Genomic DNA, 18,358 nt, shown 5'->3' with positions numbered 1-18,358 from the left:
TTGGAAGCAGCAGCCATTTTCCCTACCCTGGTCCTTGCTCTTGGGTTATAAATATGGTAATAGATATCTTTGTGGGGTTATTAGAATTGCTTCTCATGTTCAGTGAATTTTCATGTCTTATTTAGTGCATCAGCTATTTAATTATTCCCTGCCCTATCAAAGCACCTGCATCGACTTTTCACTTTGGAAATTCTGTTTATTGAGTGGCAGAACATAGATTTTGATTTTTAAGAAGTAGGTGGTCAACATGTATTTGCCCCTATGTCCACAGAATGGAGACTATGGTTAGAAATGCTTCATCATTACCTTTTAGAAGGCAGTACAAATCCTTAAAGTCATGAGATACACTTTAGGATATGGCTGTAATTAAGCTCTTTAGGTGAGGCCACGAACCTCTCTGTATCTGTCCCAATATTTTTAAAAAAGATTTATTTATTTATTTATGATAGACAGAGAGAGAGAGAGAGAGAGAGAGAGGAGGAGAGAGAAGCAGGCTCCATCCTGGGAGCCCAACGTGGGACTCAATCCTGGGACTCCTGGATCGCGCCCTGGGCCAAAGGCAGGCGCTAAACCACTGAGCCACCCAGGGATCCCTATCTGTCCCAATATTAATGAAATCCATCTTCACTATTCTTATAAATTCCCATTAGATTTTATTAATTTATTTGAAAAGATAGAGTATGCAAGAGGGGGCAGAGGGCAAAGGGAAAGGGAGAAGCAGGCTTTCCACTAAGGAGGGAGCAGGGCTCGATCCCAGGACCCTGAGATCATGACCTGAGCTGAAGGTATACGCTTAACCGACTGAGCCACCCAGGCGCCCCCAATATCTGTTTTTATATAACCTTTCTACTTTTCAAGTTACACACATAGTTTCTGTATGTTACACGGGAAATTTCATAATTCCATCAGCCAGAATTAACTTATTTAAATCTCTGAAAAAGCACAGGATCTCTCTCTCTCTCTCTAGAAGGGTTATAGGGGTTAGGTTATAGGGGTATCCTTATCTTTCTTATCTCCCTATCTTATAAACTTGTTAAGGGCAAAAATCTCTCCATTTATTCAACATAACTTACTGTCTACTCTTGATTGTCACATGTGACTATTGGGTATTTGAAATGCGGCTAGTGCAAACTAGAATGTGTAACAAATGCAAAATACACACCAAATTTTAAAGAGTTGGTATGAAAAAAAGTTGAATACCTCACAAATAATTTTTATTTTGGTAACCTGTTAAATATTTGGGTATACTGGGTTAACTATAATGTCATTAAAATTAATTTTACCTGTTTCTCTTTATCCTTTTTATTAACCTTTTACATTCTGCAGGAAGTACTGGGGAAATGAGGGTAAAAGAAATGACTCTGTTCTTCAAGAAACTCACATCTGCTTTACCATGAGTAAGTCGCCCAGCACAGTGCCTTATGCTAGTAGTAACTGCTTGAATTTCATGACCAAATCTGGAATTCTAGGTGAGTGGCCTAGTCAGTAAGAACTACTGATTGGGTAAAATGTAGTAATTATTAAAAATTCTTGAGATCTTGAAGGCAGAAATTTGGAGTTGTGAGAATTGACAAGAGTTTTTTTTTGTTTGTTTTTTGTTTTTTTTTAAACTTCTGATGCATGAAAACAAATGTTAACACTCAAGATTAGGTAATATATTTATATCATAATGTAAATAATCAACACTTTGGGGGAAGCAGGTACCCTCAGATCTAGTAGTGACATCCACTCATATTGTGTATCTTAGTGTCACAAACTTGAGGGTTTGTGGGTAGCTGCATATGCTGATGGGCTTTCTTTCTGTACATATTGGATAAATCAATGTGTTATAAAGCAGTAGTACCACAGGTGAGTACTATGGAGACTTACTGGTGAAACTCAAATTTTAACACTCTAGTCAGCTAAAACTAAGTAACATACTGAATTTGAGCTCAATTTGTTTGTCCTATGAGGGTGAAATAACAAAATCAAAAGGCAAAGAACACAATGTTTTTCTTCTCCATACCCAATGCGTCATGAAGATACTGTTGTCCCACCAACTTGAGGTATTCCTCAATGGATTTGGTAGCAATGGTGTTCTCTCTGAAGATCAAGACGTCATGCTCTCCACAGCGATCCACCTCAGACATCACCAAGTCGGTCAGAAAATCCTGGTAGAAAAATGTTCAGTCAGGCACAAAGCAAATGAATAAATAATATACACTATGAGAAACCGATGAAATATCAGACATTCTGGGAATGCTGCTTTAAAACCAATGTTGCCTGACTTATTTGAAAGAAAAAGGTCAGGATTAAAAGCTTAGGTATCAAAAAATAAAATAAAAAAAAAAAAAAAAAAAAAAGCTTAGGTATCATCAGCCCTAAGTTTAAAATTCCTCCAAAGGTTTTCCATTGCACTTTTGATAAAGACAATACTTCTTTTGCATGGGCCCATGAGTCCCTATATGTTCTGGTTTCTGTCTACTTTCCCAGCCTCCTTGTATACCATTCTCTCTGCATCCCATTCCAGCTTCAAGGAGCTTCTTCTTAGACCTTCAAATACACCAAACCCTTTGTAACACATGATGCTGTCTCTTTACCATAAAACTTCTGCAAATGCGGTTCTCAGTTCTGCTTCACCACCCCTCTTGCTCTTGCCCTCAATGTCATGGAGTTCATTCCTCAAATCCTTGGGTTCCTAGTTTGTACATCATTTCCTCAGTGAAGCCTTCTCTAACCAGCATCAGTCAGGTCTCCTATTCCCCTCTCTAATTGTGCCATAGATTTTTTTTTCCTCTGCATTTCTCACTGTAATCACACATTTATTTCTGTAAGTACTTGATTATTATCTGTTTTCCCCAGAAGACTGTAAACCCCATGAGGCTGAAGACAGTGTCTATTCTTAGTCATTTCTAGATTTTCAATATTTAACAGTTTCTGCTACTTATTAGGTGTTCAATATGTAATAAACTGGTCCATGGTGTCAAGGTGGAAATTCTTTTTTTTTTTTTTTTTAAAGATTTTATTTATTTATTCATGAGAGACACACAGAGAGAGAGAGAGAGGGAGAGAGAGAGGGGCAGAGACACAGGAGGAGGGAGAAGCAGGCTCCATGCAGGGAGCCCGACGTGGGACTCGATCCCGGGTCTCCAGGATCATGCCCTGGGCCAAAGGCAGGTGCTCAACCGCTGAGCCACCCAGGGATCCCAAGGTGGAAATTCTTAAACTTAATACATGAATCATTTTCTAGGTTGATTATCTATCATCTATCTATCTATCTATCTATCTATCTATCTATCTATCTATCTATCTATCATCTCCATCTATCCATCCATTGATCCACCCAGAATAAAGGCATAAGGAAAAATAAAGCCCTTAAGAAACAGCTGGTTCCTTTCTCAACAATCTTAAAGATTAACTTGATGTAAAATTCAACATCTATTGTTGTTCATTTTAAATGTAGTAACATCACATATTTGGAAAGTTATAAAGCAAAAACAAAGGAAATATGCTGATTTACTTTTACTTTAAAATTAAGCATTTTGAACATTAATTGGATTTAGTTACCCAAAAAGTAAGAGTTATAGATATAGGAATCATTACTATAACTCATATGCTAAGGAATAGGAGCAAACTTATGGAGATTATGGTAACATTTTATATCTTGACTATTGTGGTTTCCACGGGTCCATAATATGTCGAAACTTTTTTTTTCCACTTAAAATGGGTGTGTTGCATGTAAACTGTTGTTTACCCCAAAAGTTGTTAAAAAAATATCCTATAGAGATAGATATGTATTTCTTTCTCTCTCTCTATGTATATCTATTTATTTATCTTAAACTTTAAGCAATGGAAGAGCAGAATGAACATATCCGTACAATTTCAAAGACAAAATTCAAAATTTCAATGGCATCTCACCCCAAACTTGTATGCATTTGTAACACTAGAAAACTCAAAATTATTATCAAAATATTCAACTACAAAAATGATAATCAGGATGGCAGTTAGGTAAAGGACTACATATTAAATATACTGATATATTCTGATTTGTATCAAGAAATCTTAAAAGCACTTAATTTGGTTCTAAATAAATTATTCCACTTGTGAATTCCTCTTGATCTAAAATATGGTTTTACCATGATTCATTTGCATACAATATAATGAAGACTCAGCCTAGTCAATACACCTCATAGAGATAGTAATTATCATAGTTTAGGATGATCAAAGACTATGAGTTGGTTTTCTTCATATAATTAAGCATATTTCTTTTTCCATCTTCCTGAATTTTTACTTCTATCCAGGATAAAATGAGATAAAAATATCATGAAACAGCTACTAATTAATATCACTTGGTATTTTAATTCCATAAGACTCTTGCCAATGCCCACCATGCTTCTGGAATATCTCCTTCTGTGACTAGGGACTAGAGTCATCAGATTAACTTAAAATATAGGAAGGAGTATAATCATCATACAGCACATTCTGGAACTAAAAATAATCTTGAACAGGAACACCTGGATGGCTCAGTGGCTAAGCATCTGCCTTGGGGATGATCAGGTCATGCTCCCAGAGTCCTAGGATCCAGGTCTGCATTGGGATCCTTGCATGGAGAGTGCTTCTCCCATCTCTGCCTCTCTGTGTCTCTCATGAATAAATAAATAAAATCTTAAAAAAATAATAATAATCTTGAACACACTGTGGGATTAGCAACCCAATCCTACCATTTATTCTGTCCGATGATAAAGAGCTAGTCCTGGTATCTATGTTTCAGGTGAACAGACTTCAAATAAATATCTGTTGGTTTCTCCATGTTATTTCTTTGTTTTATAATCCTCACCTTTTCTGGATCTGAGAACTACTAATAGGCTTCCTTCCTAAATTTTTTTTTTTTTGACCAAAAAAGCATAGAAAGTATACTTATCCAATTTGGATCTCTACATGAAACACAGGAAGTTTGCTTCTTCACAAAAGGTAGGGAAGAGATTCAGAACAATGCAACCCTCCTTTTCCACTTACCTTGGCTCTGCCAGTACTTTGAAGAATGTGCACTAGGGCACAGGCCAACTCCTCTTTATTTCTCACACTAATTACTGGTTCAAGGACAGAACACAGCATGGTATAGTTGCTGGTGACAAATTCTGCAAATTCTTTGTATTGCTCCATAGGCAGAATGGTGATAGTTTGGAAACGTGATTTAATCCGAATAGAAGGTCCTCCGGTCTTTCCTTTGTTGGGTGTAGGGGTACTCACTGGATACCACTTTTCTACAAATTGGCGCCCAGTCACACTGGCAGTGGGAATGTTGACTAGCCCTACATAATTATTCTTGTCTTTTTTTTTCTTTTTTTCCACATCTTTATAAATGTGAACTGTGATGCTATGAAGAGGTGGAAGGCTGTAAAATTCAAAATGTTCACCCCAGAAAATATTATCTGCTTTGGTCTTGCTGGTTGTACGAGCAAAGAGGGTATCATCAAGGCACAGTTCACAGAAATATTTCTTTTTGGGGGCAAGGTCCTTGGCTTCAATGATCCATAAACGAAGAACGTTTTCAGCTCGTCTGCAATTGTCCTATAAAAAAGCAACAAAGTCGAGTTGGAAAATTGAAATCCCAGAAAAACAGTATTTTCCTTTTAAAGTAGGTGATGCTACTCAGGCACTTTATTAAGGGTAGTCATTAAATAATGAAGGAGATTGCTATCTCTTTGTTCAGTGTAATAGCAAGCTCTAAACAAGAAGATATCAGAATCTAGCTTCATACACTCAATTTATTTGGGTTACAAAAATATCATCCTGTAATGTAAGTTCTAATATAGCCAGCCTAGTGGCAACTAGCTTAGTTTCTACAAATAAAAGAAGAGATAAGTAGTTAAGAAACTAGTGTTCTGGTCCCATTTCCGTTGGGCACCAGCTTCTGACCAGGGCATGTCATGTAACTTTTGAGTCTTTTTACCCACAGAGGTAAAATCACAGGAATATGTGCAACAAGATTATTTTGAGTATAAAATGGCGTTAACATGTAAATGTGTTTTAAAAGCACTATAAAAATTAAGGTATGATTGCTGCATTTACCCTCTATTAACTTACTGCTCACAGAGTTCTACATTTTTTAGATATTCAAAACCACTATTACCTTATTTGGTTGAACTGTCCTACGAAGGTTCTCCATCCACTTATCTCTCTCTGAAGCAGAGTTACAGCTGAAGCATTTACTTCCACTTAAGTACGTAACCTTCAACATAAAGATTAGAGATAAGGAAAAGGAATAGGGCTTGGGGGCTCTATCTTTGTAATTCTATCATTTAAGAGTTAAGAATATGCTATGAGGACACCTGAGTGGCTCAGTCGATTAAGTGACTGCTTTTAGCTCAGGTCATGATCCCAGAGTCCTGGGATCGAGCCCCACATTGGGCTCCCTGCTCCATGGGGAGCCTGCTTCTCCCTCTCCCTCTGCAGTTGTCCCCGCTCATGCTCATTCTCTAATAATAAAATCTTAAAAAAAAAAAAAAAAAAAAAAAAAGGAATATGCCATGAACCCAAATCATAACACACAAAACCAAAATGACATTTGGTAGTTCTGTGATATCTATATTCTATATCTGCTTTTGTTCTCTTTTGTAGGGAATATCCATACTCATTTCCAGGTTTGAGAACAGAAGCCATTGAGAATTCAGGTCAGGAATCTAAAACTAGCCTTCACTGTGGAAAGATCAAAATTAAAAACCTTCCAGGCCACATCTTAAAATACTTGCAAACGAATATGCTCAATTCAGTGAGTTAATAAAAAAATAACTGAGAGCCTCTAAAACAGCTTGTCAAATTTCTTGGGACTGCCTTCACAATAACATTACAGAAAGGGTACTCTATGAAAGTGAAAAGAATTACTGAATTACTATCTTTGGAACCCATTTCTCCTCCACTAGACAAACAGCTTGTTAATTTCCGGTCACTGACCACTATTATCACTCTCCTTTAAAAATGAACTATGCTGTTTATATACCTAGCACCTAACACTGGGCCCGGTATAAAGCCTTTTGAATTGAGTTCCACAAATTCAAATAACTTTTGCAAAAAAAGAACACCAATAAATGACCTGTTCCAATAGCTGAAGTGTGCTCACATATTAACTCAATCTAAGGTTATATAATCTAGTGAATCAGATCAGATTATGTGTACTATTCAATATGGTAGCTACTAGCCACATTTGGCTAGTGAGCACCTGAAATGTGGCTAGTCCAAAACGAGATATATTGTAAATATAAAATACACATCAGCTTTTGAAGACTTACCTTTAAAAAAGGGATATAAAAAAACTTGTTGATAATTTTATATTAGTGAATGTCAAAATGATATTTGGGTCTAATAAAATTTTATATTATATATTTGGCTAACATATTTCTGTTGGACAGGGTTAGTCCATAAGAATACATAAGAACAGAAATCAAACACCTTTCAACTTCTACACATATACCATGGGATTCATATTTACCACTTAGTAAGTTCATGTTAATTAACTAAATCCTAACCCTAGCAATTTTATATGTATTTATGTAACTTTAAATTGCAAATGGCCAACTGCCAATTGTGAATTGTATTCATTTAGTTTGAGAGGGAGAAATTACCTTATAAAGAGTGATAGTCATAATTTGCTGGTGAAGAGCAATTTCATTCATTCAAGTAATTAGGTACCTGCAATGTGCCAAGGACTGGGCTGTGTGCAGGGAATTACAAAAATAAATAAGACATGGTCTCAGATCTTGAACTGCTCAGGTTGTAGTTAGAAAAATTATGGTTTCGGTGAGTCTCCTCAAAGATCATTAAAATTGAGGGCTTAGGTTTTTAGGAGAAAATACAGTGAGTGATACCTTTATCAAAACTAAAAAATTGGGCAGCCTGGGTGGATCAGCGGTTTAGCGCCGCCTTCAGCCCAGGGCCTGATCCTGGAGTCCTGGGATCAAGTTCCACATTGGGCTCCCCGCATGGAGCCTGCTTCTCCCTCTGCCTATGTCTCTGCCTCTCTCTCTCTGTGTCTCATGAATAAATAAATAAAATCTTAAAAAAAAAACTAAAAAATTAAAATACTAACTTGGTAAGTTATCGTTAAGCTTGTAAACCTCTGCTGAGGATATAAGAAGAATTCATTTATTTTGAAAGCAGATTAGGCCAAAAGGAGTGAGAAGCCATCATTAATAATGTTAACGAGCAATATATTTAGATTAATAGATTTCCAACTTTTTACCTATAAGTAGGCAATTTTCAGCAACAAAAAGTCACTTAAGATGATCAAATCATCAATGCCATCGTAATGAAATCATAAAATTACTGGACAGAAAATCTGACATTGTCTAATCATTCTTCCTTCTTTCCATGCTTTTTACCTCAAAGCAGAAGTCTTGTCCAAGGATGCTGCTATGGAGTGGCTTCACTGACACAGGCTCTCCTCTGCCAAGATCCAGACATTCCACTGCACTACAAGGGCTCAGCAATGACTCATGGGAACGTGACTCTTTTAGTTTAGGCAGACCGCGAGTCCTAAAAGTAGGAAAAGATATTTTAAGACAATGTAACTACTTGGCCAACAAGAAAATGAAGGACTAATGCACTGGAGGCTAACAACAAATGTATAAATGCCTAAGAGAAAAGTAAATAAGGGACAAATTCATAGTTAATCAATAATAATAATAATAATAATATAACCATATTCATATTCACTTGGCACATATAAACCACATATTTGTATGTGTATACACATATACATACTTTTTTTTTCAGCACAACACAAAAACATATTAGAATTTTACCAGTCTCAAGGGAATTCAAGAAGCTCCACTACAGACATTGTTTTTATCCTCATTACTGTCTTGAAGATGAGGAAATACATACTCTTCAAGGTAGTTTATATATTCTATTTTCATGCAAAGGTATTATCAAAAGACATATTTTGTTTCTTTCTTTTTTTGTGTGCCTGTTATAGCGTGAACCTCTTCTATCCTTGACAAAATAGTAGTTCCTGAACCCTCATTCTGTTTCTTTCTGCTTTGGCGGAATAAACACAGTCACACACACACACACAAAAAAAAAAAAAAAAAAAAAAAAACACAGTCACACACAGAGTCAAAGCCAAACTTTTCAGCACAAGACTCTGCCTTTCAAAAGATCTGATTTCCATCTCAATGTGGAATTCTCTTCTGGCAAGCATTTGGTCATATCCATGCTCTACTGTATAAACATGAATAAAGAATAAAATGCCTTGAAGAAACCACCCACCCTCAAAAGAAATGTTCAAGCTCTCATCTAGAAGAACAAATCTTTGTCAACACCATTCAGGCACACTGACTGATTCTATTTCTTAGTTGTTTAAAAAAAGAATGTTGGGAATGACTCCGGTCATGACAGGCGCTGGTCCCTTGCTGCCTATCCTTTGGAAAAATTAATGAAGTCAATATAAAGTAAAATATTCTTGGATCCAGAACTGGATAGTCAAGTAGTTTTACTCCATAATTATAGAATTTATTGACTAAAACACCCAGAGTTAAATACACATGTTTCAAGTAGAAGTACCCAGTAATAGAGATAAAAAGAAATGCCCTGGGTAAAGACATTTGTTTTTGTAAAACACATTAAATAAGGAGCTTCATTTATTTCCTTGAAACGACTACGTTAACATTAATGTCAGAATGGCTCTCAGTTAAATTATAAAGCAACGAGATACACTAGCACTAAAGGCTTCTCTTTCCATCTTCTTTCCATCCTAACATTGTTTCATCAGACTCTGTATAGTAAGAATTTGAGTCCATTCTTCTTTTCACACACATAAAAAAACAACTACCATTTAATGTTTACACTGAAAAACATGTGTTCTGATATCCAGCAGCCTTTCTACGGTCAAAAAAGCCAATACTTATATTTCCCATGGATAACATAGAACATGTACAAAAGGGACAAAAGCCACTTAATATTTTGTACATAGAAACATAACAAGCTAACATTTATTTTCTTTTGTTCTATTGGGTAAGACAATGACATGTTATATACTGCAAACACAGCACATCAACTCTAAACAACTAAAGGCCAAAAAATTTTTACTTTAATATATAATTTCCATATATTCTTTCGCAGTATGTTCATAGGGAGCCAGTTAACAGGATACTGTAATGTTTATAAAACACATATAAAACAGTAATTCCAGCCCAAATTTCCCAGAAGGAGTTGTTTGGAAGGGAAAACCTCTTGTACTCTGGGAATGAGCCTCCCAACAGGAAAGATTAAGGCATATTTGAAATAGAAGGAGGGATGACAAAAGGCTTACTTGTATTTTGAACATTTGCAAGGAAGACATTCCAAAACAAATGGATTTTATTTTAAACAAAAATAAATGCCTACCTACATGAAGCAATCGTACAGCCACCTGGCAGTGCAACCCCAAATCATAGCGGTGCCACATGTCACGGTGTAGCAAGTCCCTTTCTGTACTATCTCAGAGCACAGCTCCCTGCTTAGAAGACAAGAACCAACAGAAGAGAGATTCCCTGCTGCCTCCAGTGACCGGTAACATCTTCAGATAAACGTTTTCCAGGTGTCATTTCACGGCTCCACCGGAAGTGGAACAGAAACACAAATAGAGGCTGCAGGATAGGTAATATTCCTTCTTCTCTCCCTCAGGCTGCATCCAGCCCCTCAGGTAACACAAACAAGGTTCTTGGCTCTGGGCTGGGCCTGTTGCCATGGTGCTCTACCTATAAGGAGAGTAGGGCTGGGAGGCAGCAGGGAGAAGCTGTGGTTTGAAGGACTCAGGAGCTTGTTCTGTGAAAGTGACCATTTTAAGACAGAAAGGAAGGAATGGCGAGGTCTCCACTCATTTCCATGAACAGTTCCTCAAAGTCAAAGGATGTAGGAAAAAACCAGGGGCAACTTTGTGGGTGGAGGAGAATCTTTAACTCAGGGACAAACCTGAGCTTTAGCTTGCCCCTCTGTGATTCCCTGCCCTCCACTAGGAAGTATTTGCTATATATCCCACTTGCAAGAACAGTCTTTCTCTCACATCATTTCCTTCACAGTGTTTGCCCTAGTTTAGCGTTCCTAGGTATTATTTTCTATTAACTTATCCGGACTACATGATGTTTTTTAAAGAGAAAGTTGGATAAAATTCTTTTTCCAGTGTAATTTCATTTTGAACAAATTTCATTTTGATATTCATTTCAAACAAATTTCATTTTGATATTCATGTCTGACTTCCCAATACAGCCATCAACAGATATTACAACCAAGACATCTGGAATTAGAATTTAAAACCCCTCCTAGTTATTGAAATTTCAATTATTAATACATAGTTCGGAGTCTCCTATTGTTCAACATTTATGTACGTGTGAGTACACACTTACACCCTCACACCCATGAACTTAACACCAAAGTCACTAGTATGTTCAACATCACTACTGAATAAATAAGCAAGCCCTTCCTGTATTGGGAAGAAAGTCTCTGGGAAGACAGAAGTAATTCCCAGAGAAGCAGGATTACAGTAAACAGGAAGATCAAGCAGTCTGGGAATGGCTTAAAGTTGGGGGGGAGGTATTATCAGGGCAAATATTTCTATGAAATAGTATTAGTAACTCAAGTCCCCTCTAATTCATGTTTATCTTCTCCTGTACCTTCATGTGAATTGATTTTTCTTAGATCTGCTAACTAGAGAGTTAATAGCTCTGTATGGCACTACAGTTTAGTTCTCTAATGTAAAGTAGAATGTGGATATACTGAGAGAATAATTTGAATTTAAAGCCATTTTTCTCACTCCAGTCTCACAATGGCCCTCATCAGGGAACCAAGCCTTGAAAGTGGACTTTGTGAATCCCTTGACTCCTAGCCAGGGTTCTCTTCCCAACTCCTGCACCTCTTCCCCCAACCCCCATTATCCCAAATGCAATGTGAGAATAAATCAGGGCTCCAATATAATTATTTCTTGGTTTAATTGGGAAACTGCTTTCCAGAAGCAATTTTGCTTCCAATTAAGGAGCACCATATCCTTTACATTTTTGTTTTAACATCAGCAAACAACCTTGATTGCTATGTAAACTCCAAGGCCTCTAGCAACATGATAGGTAAGGGTTAAAAATCTAATTGCTTCGCTGATGAAGATTACCTGCTGCTTCTGACCTATTTAAGAGATAAACTACAAGGCAAGAGAAGCCTTCTGTTACTCACTACAGTGAATAAGTATTCCATTACTTTAACCCATATCCCTATCTGAAATCAGTCTTAAAAGACAAAAGTGAAGGGTTGGGGGATGGGGAGCCAATACACATACTACTGGATACACTGATAAAAGAAAAAAAAAAGGAGTCAAAGAACTCTGATTAGTATGATGTTAAGTAAAACACAGCTGGATTTTTCTCAGCTTACATTCAATTTTTAAAAAAGCCATATTTCCCCCAAAGTGCCAGTGGTGCTTGGATGTGCTAGCTCAATCTGCCACGTGTTTACAGAATCAGTTCCAAATCATCCGGGAAACTTTTAATTAAAAATGCTTATTGCCACACAAAATCCTGCACTTCAGTGCAGGTGAATTTCTGCTGGGCTTGGCAGTTATGATTCCAGACTGCTTCACTGAATTCTTGAAGAAACAGCTCAGCCATAAGGTGGGTGCGGCAATATATGCTTGTATTTACCAGTATGTATTTCTAAGGCACTCTACCCTGTTTTGAGAATTTTCCAGGTAGTAAGTAACAAAATTCACTATCCTAATTAATACTCTACCAATAAACATGCCTAAGGTCTAGTAAGTTCTTAAAAATTGCTTCTGTGACCTCACTTTGGGAAAACTGTGGCTTTACCTGCTCCCTACATTTTATTGCTTTTCAACCTAGTAGATCTTTTGAAAAAACAGGTCTTTCCCTCTACTATAATTTGAAAGGTTTCCTTTCTTGAGTTAAACAAGAACAACAACAACAACAACAACAACCACAACAACAGAAATTAGAACTCATTCACCAGAATTCTACTTGTGGACTCAAAAGAATGTCCTGAGGATCCTGACAGCACTAGCTGTACTGGTTTATCTGCTACAGTTAAAGCCAGTCCCTACTGCTTGAATTACTCACTGATTTTTATGTTAGCTTTAAAAAAATATACCACACAACCACTCACACAGAAAGCTATTTATGGAAACATGACATATATTGCTGATCTTCCCTCTCTCTGCTTTCAGCCTCCAGACAGGATGGTCTAATGAGCCCAACTGCTAATGGTAAAAGAGGTTATTTGTCAGCCTGAGTTGTCGCTTACAATGAACAAACTCATGGTAAGGAAATTTATCATCATAGACAAAAATGACATTTAACCTATTTTGGTACATATACATGTATACATGCAATGAAGGAAAGACACCAAAGGAAGACAAGATTATAAATATTAAAACATATTTAGGAGGGCAAGAAAACTCAACTAACGTCCATTATGACAGACAATAGGAACAATCTCTTTACAGAAACTGTACTGTATTGTAATATACCTATTACTTTTTTTTGTCCTTAAATTGCAAATGGAATAAGATATACTAGTGCCTATTAAATTAAATGTAAACACAACTATATTGAATTTTTAAAGCCCCATGAAACAATGTGGAGAAAAGGGAACCTTTTTACACTGTTGGGAATGCAAACTGGTGCAGCTAATCTGGACAACAGCATGGAGGTGCCCCAAAAAGTTAAAAATAGAACTACCCTATGATCCAACAATAGCACTGCTAAGTATTTACTCAAAGGATACAAAAGTACTGACTTGAAGGGATACATGCACCCCTACTTATAGCAGCATTATCAACAATAGCCAAATTATGGAAAGAGCCCCAAAGTCCATCAATTGATAAATGGATGAAAAAGTTGTGGTATATATGCACAATGGAATATTACTCAGCATAAAAAAAAATCTTGCCATTTGCAACAACGTGGACAGAGCCAGACTATTATGCTAAGTGAAAAAGTCAGAGAAAGACAAGTACCATATGATTTTACTCATATATGGAATTTAAGAAATGAAACAAATGAACATGGGGGAAAAAAGAGAGGGAGGCAAACCATAAAACAGACTCTTAACCACAGAGAACTGAGGGTCACTAGAGGAGAGGTGGGTGGGGGATGGGCTATTAAGGAGAGATGGGTATTAAGGAGAGCACTTGTTAGGATGAGCACTGGTTGTTGTATGTAAGTGATGATTCACTAAATTCTGCTCCTGAAACTAATATTACACTGTATACTAACTAATTGGCATTTAAAGAAAACGTGAAACAAACAAAAGCAACCAAACCTACACTCACAAACAACTCAACTAACATACTTACTAGTTAAAGAGTGATTGGAAAGATGAATAACTTTTCTCTTTCTCCAAATTAGGTTAGACTTTTGGTCTCATTAGTGCCATAAATTAAGTATGGGTGAAAGGAGAATAAATGTGGAAAAACTGGTAGTATTCAATGACATCTACTTCTTACTCATTCTTAAACTCATGACTATTTGCTTTCCCATTACTTTCTCCTTTGGTTGAATATATATGTATGAACTTACCTATCCATTCAATTACTTGGTGCACGTTATATGTCAGGCAGTGTACTAGAGGTAGATGCAAGGAATACAGTGGTGAAGAAGAAAGACATGGTCCTTGTAGTCATACACTGTTTATAATCTGGTTACCATTATAATACAATGAGATAAGGCCTACGAAAAAGGATGTAAAAGAGGCTCTGTGAGCATTTAGGTTTCAAAGAAACTTTCTTGGAGGAAAAAATGTGAACTTGTGACCTCACCTTAGCTCCAGGCAGACATGGTGGTTCAGGTCTAGAGGGAATGTCTAGCCTGTGAGAAGGCCTGTGGTGAAAGTGTACAATTCTGGGGTGTTTGAGGAACTGAAGAGAATTCAGCGCTGTGGCTCTAGTGCAGTTCAAGTGAGTGTAGGGCTGAGAGAAGAGGGGTGAGGAATAGTAAGCTTTAAGAGATACCATGATGGGACTTGCCATAATGTGGGTGTTTCAATTTGATCAAAGACCAGTGGATAGACATGGAAAGGTTTCGGGTGGAGACAGAATGACATGATCAGACGTGTGCCTTAGTAAGAGTACTTTGGCTAAGATGTGGAGAAAAGAAGGGCACACAGAGAGGGGAGAGAAGAAATGGAACACTTAGAGACTAAATTCACAGATTATGGCAGTAATTGGTCAAGATCATGAACTACAGATTACCAGGAGAAGAAGGAAGTGAATGGATTTGAGAAATGATTAGAAGGTAAATAGCTGTTAATGACAGAATGTTGGAGGAATTGGAGAGAGTACAGCCAACAATGAGCCATTGGGCAGAAAGATGATGATGTCTTTTTCAGAGATGGGAAATGAAAGGCAACACTTGTTGAGGTAAGGGTGGAAATGAAATCAGGTTTTGTACAAGATAAATTCCAGGCTTCTATGAGTAGATGTTTACTGTAGACTGAATGTTTGTATCCAGCCCCACCCCCTGCCTCCAAATTTATGTTGAAATGCTAAACTCTAAGGTGACAGTATTTGGAGATGTGACCTATGGGAAGTGAATACATAATGAGGGGAGAGCCCTCATGAATGAGATTTGTACCCTTAAAAATAGACCCAGGAGAGATCCATTGCCCATTTCCCCAGGTGAGGACACAGTGAAAAGTTGGGACTTTTGAATGAGAAAGCAGGTCCTGACCAGATACTGAATCTGCCCAAGATTTGATCTTGAACTTCCCAGCCTCTGGAACTGTGAGAAATAAATTTCTGTTTACTATAAGCTACCTAGTCTATGGTATTCTGCTGTAGCAGCCTGACTAGACTAAGACAACTGTAACTACTGCAAGACAACATTCAGATTAAGATTAAATTGTAACTACTGCAAGACAACATTCAGATTAAGAAAACCCAAGGAATGTTAACATCTAAACCTACAAAACTGACAAAAGAGACTGAAGACTGAAGGAAAACCAGAAGACTGGAGTATCCTAAAAGCCCAGGGAAGAGAGCTCTCAGGAAGCCTGGACTGTCCATTACTGCAGATCAGTGTGTTAAAATATTAATTAATAGTAGCCACTGGATATTATGGGAGATAATTGAGACTTCAGTAAGAGTGATTTCAGCGAAGCAATGAGGACAAAGATGAAACTGCAGTGGGCAGAGATAATGAATGGGATGTGAGAAAGTGGAGACTAACTCATGGAGTCTTGACAGTGAAGAGGTGGCAACTGGGAAATAGCCAGAGGGAGACATGAGGTAGAAATGGGCTTGAAGGTTTTTTTTCCCCCTAATTAATCACTTTCTTCCCCTTGAATAATAAAGAAATAAATGCTCATGGATAATAAATTCCTAGAGCCCAGAAGGATAGATGGTGAAGAATATAAACAGAAGTACCTTCCCCCATCTCCTGTATGTATACATCTCCTGTATCCATATTTGTGACCCCTCCTGGAAATTTTTATACATAGACAACCAAATATACCCATATACATTACATACACACACACACACACACATGCACGCACGCATATATGTGCACACACATGGGATCCCACCATACCTCTTTTCCTTAAGGGTATAGTTTGGACTTCTGTCTATATTCGAACACACAGGTATAATTTGCCTCTTTTTAATAACCACATAGTATTCCTTAGTGTGGGCCTCTAGTAGTTTAATCAGTCCCTGATGACCTTCTAAGTTTTTTCTTCTTTTCTTTTCTTTTTCTTTTTTTTTTGTGATTACCACCCAGTTTCAAAAAGTATCTTACTATAAATATCTTTGTGCACATGTGCATGTATTTATGGTTTGAATTTCTAGATGTCAATCTACTAGATCAAAGAGCACATACAGGGCAGCCCCGGTGGCTCAGCGGTTTAGCGCCACCTGCAGCCTGGGGTGTGATCCTGGAGACCCAGGATCGAGTCCCACGTCGGGCTCTCTGCATGGAGCCTGCTTCTCCCTCTGCCTGTGTCTCTGCCTCTCTCTCTCTCAATCTGAATAAATAAGTAAATCTTAGGAAAAAAAAAAAAAAGAGCACATACAGGGTATCCCTGGGTGGCTCAGCAGTTTAGCCACTGCCTTCGGCCCAGGGCATGATCCTGGAGTCCCGGGATCGAGTTCCACATCAGGCTCCCTGCATGGAGCCTGATTGTCCCTCTGCCTGTGTCTCTGCCTCTCTCTCTCTCTCTCTCTCTGTGTGTGTCCTCATGAATAAATAAAATCTTAAAAAAAAAGAAATATTAAAAAAAAAGCACATACATTTAAAATTCTGATATTGCTAAATTACCCTGCATAAAACATGGCATCAATTTAAACTCCTACCAATGGTGTATGTTTCTAAACGCTATCACCAAAATGGGATATGGCTGAATTTTAAAAACTTTTGACAGGATAACTGGTGAAAAATGGCATTTCATTGAGTGCCTGCGAGGCTTAGTTGGTAAAGCATCGGCCTTTCGCTCGGGTCATGATCCTGGAGTTCTTGGATGGAGCCCCATATAGGGCTCCTTGCTCAGTGGGGAGTCTGCTTCTCCCTTTCCCTCTGCCTCTCTCTCTGCTCTTTTTCTCTCACTCACTCTCTCTCAAATAAAATCTTTTTAAAAATCGTATTTCATTATTGCTTTAGTATGCATTTCTTTAATTATAAGGTTGAGACTTTTTTTTGAAGTTGAAACATTTTATTAATTTATTATTTTTTAAAAAAAGATTTGGGAATCCCTGGGTGGCTCAGTGGTTTAGCGTCTGCCTTTGGCCCAGGGCACGATCCTGGAGCCCCGGGATCGAGTCCTGCGTCGGGCTCCTGGCATGGAGCATGCTTCTCCCTCCTCCTGTGTCTCTGCCTCTCTATGTCTATCATAAATAAATAAATAAATAAATAAATAAATAAATAAATAAATAAATAAATCTATCTTTAAAAATAAAAGATTTTATTTACTTATTCATGAGAGAGACAGAGAGAGAGAGAGGCAGAGACACAGGCAGTGGGAAAAGCAGGCTCCATGCGGGGAGCCCGACGCGGGACTCGATCCCGGGACTCCAGGATCACACCTGAGTAGGTGCTCAACTGCTGAGCCACCCAGGCATCTTGATGTTGAAACATTTTAATTTCAGTTTCCTTTTATTTTCTTATAAGCTGTTATTTTATGTTCTTAAAACTTTTCCCTAATTGTTGAATTTTACTGGTATATAAATGCTTTGTATGCTAATCAGTACTTTTCCTGTCATATACATAATTACTTCCCCCAGTTTATGCTTAGAAAGGATTCTCCCACTCCAAGATCATAAGAAATCCAGCTATACATTTTCTTTTAGTGCTTTTAATTTTTCACACAATCCATTTGGATTTGGGGAGAGAAGAGATGAAAGGAGTACAAA

General features: G+C 37.5%; 1 protein-coding gene across 13 annotated transcripts in view; it reads right to left on the bottom strand.

The window, feature by feature from the left end:
* The window catches only part of RASAL2 (RAS protein activator like 2), a 347,482-nt gene that overhangs the window by 32,640 nt on the left and 296,484 nt on the right, over positions 1 to 18,358 (bottom strand). For all 13 annotated transcript variants that reach the window (XM_072830776.1, XM_072830777.1, XM_072830778.1 and 10 more), the window contains 4 exons: positions 8,358 to 8,511; positions 6,113 to 6,211; positions 4,996 to 5,550; positions 2,006 to 2,150 (listed from right to left, as the gene is read on the bottom strand). In XM_072830776.1, the coding sequence (XP_072686877.1) occupies positions 2,006 to 2,150; positions 4,996 to 5,550; positions 6,113 to 6,211; positions 8,358 to 8,511 (953 nt within the window). The remainder of the gene's footprint in view (positions 1 to 2,005; positions 2,151 to 4,995; positions 5,551 to 6,112; positions 6,212 to 8,357; positions 8,512 to 18,358) is intronic.

Source organism: Canis lupus, chromosome 6 (genome assembly GCF_048164855.1).
Source record: "Canis lupus baileyi chromosome 6, mCanLup2.hap1, whole genome shotgun sequence".
Classification (NCBI taxonomy): Eukaryota; Metazoa; Chordata; class Mammalia; order Carnivora; family Canidae; genus Canis; species Canis lupus.
Note: the sequence above shows the minus strand (reverse complement) of the source record. Positions and strands in the feature narration are given on the sequence as shown.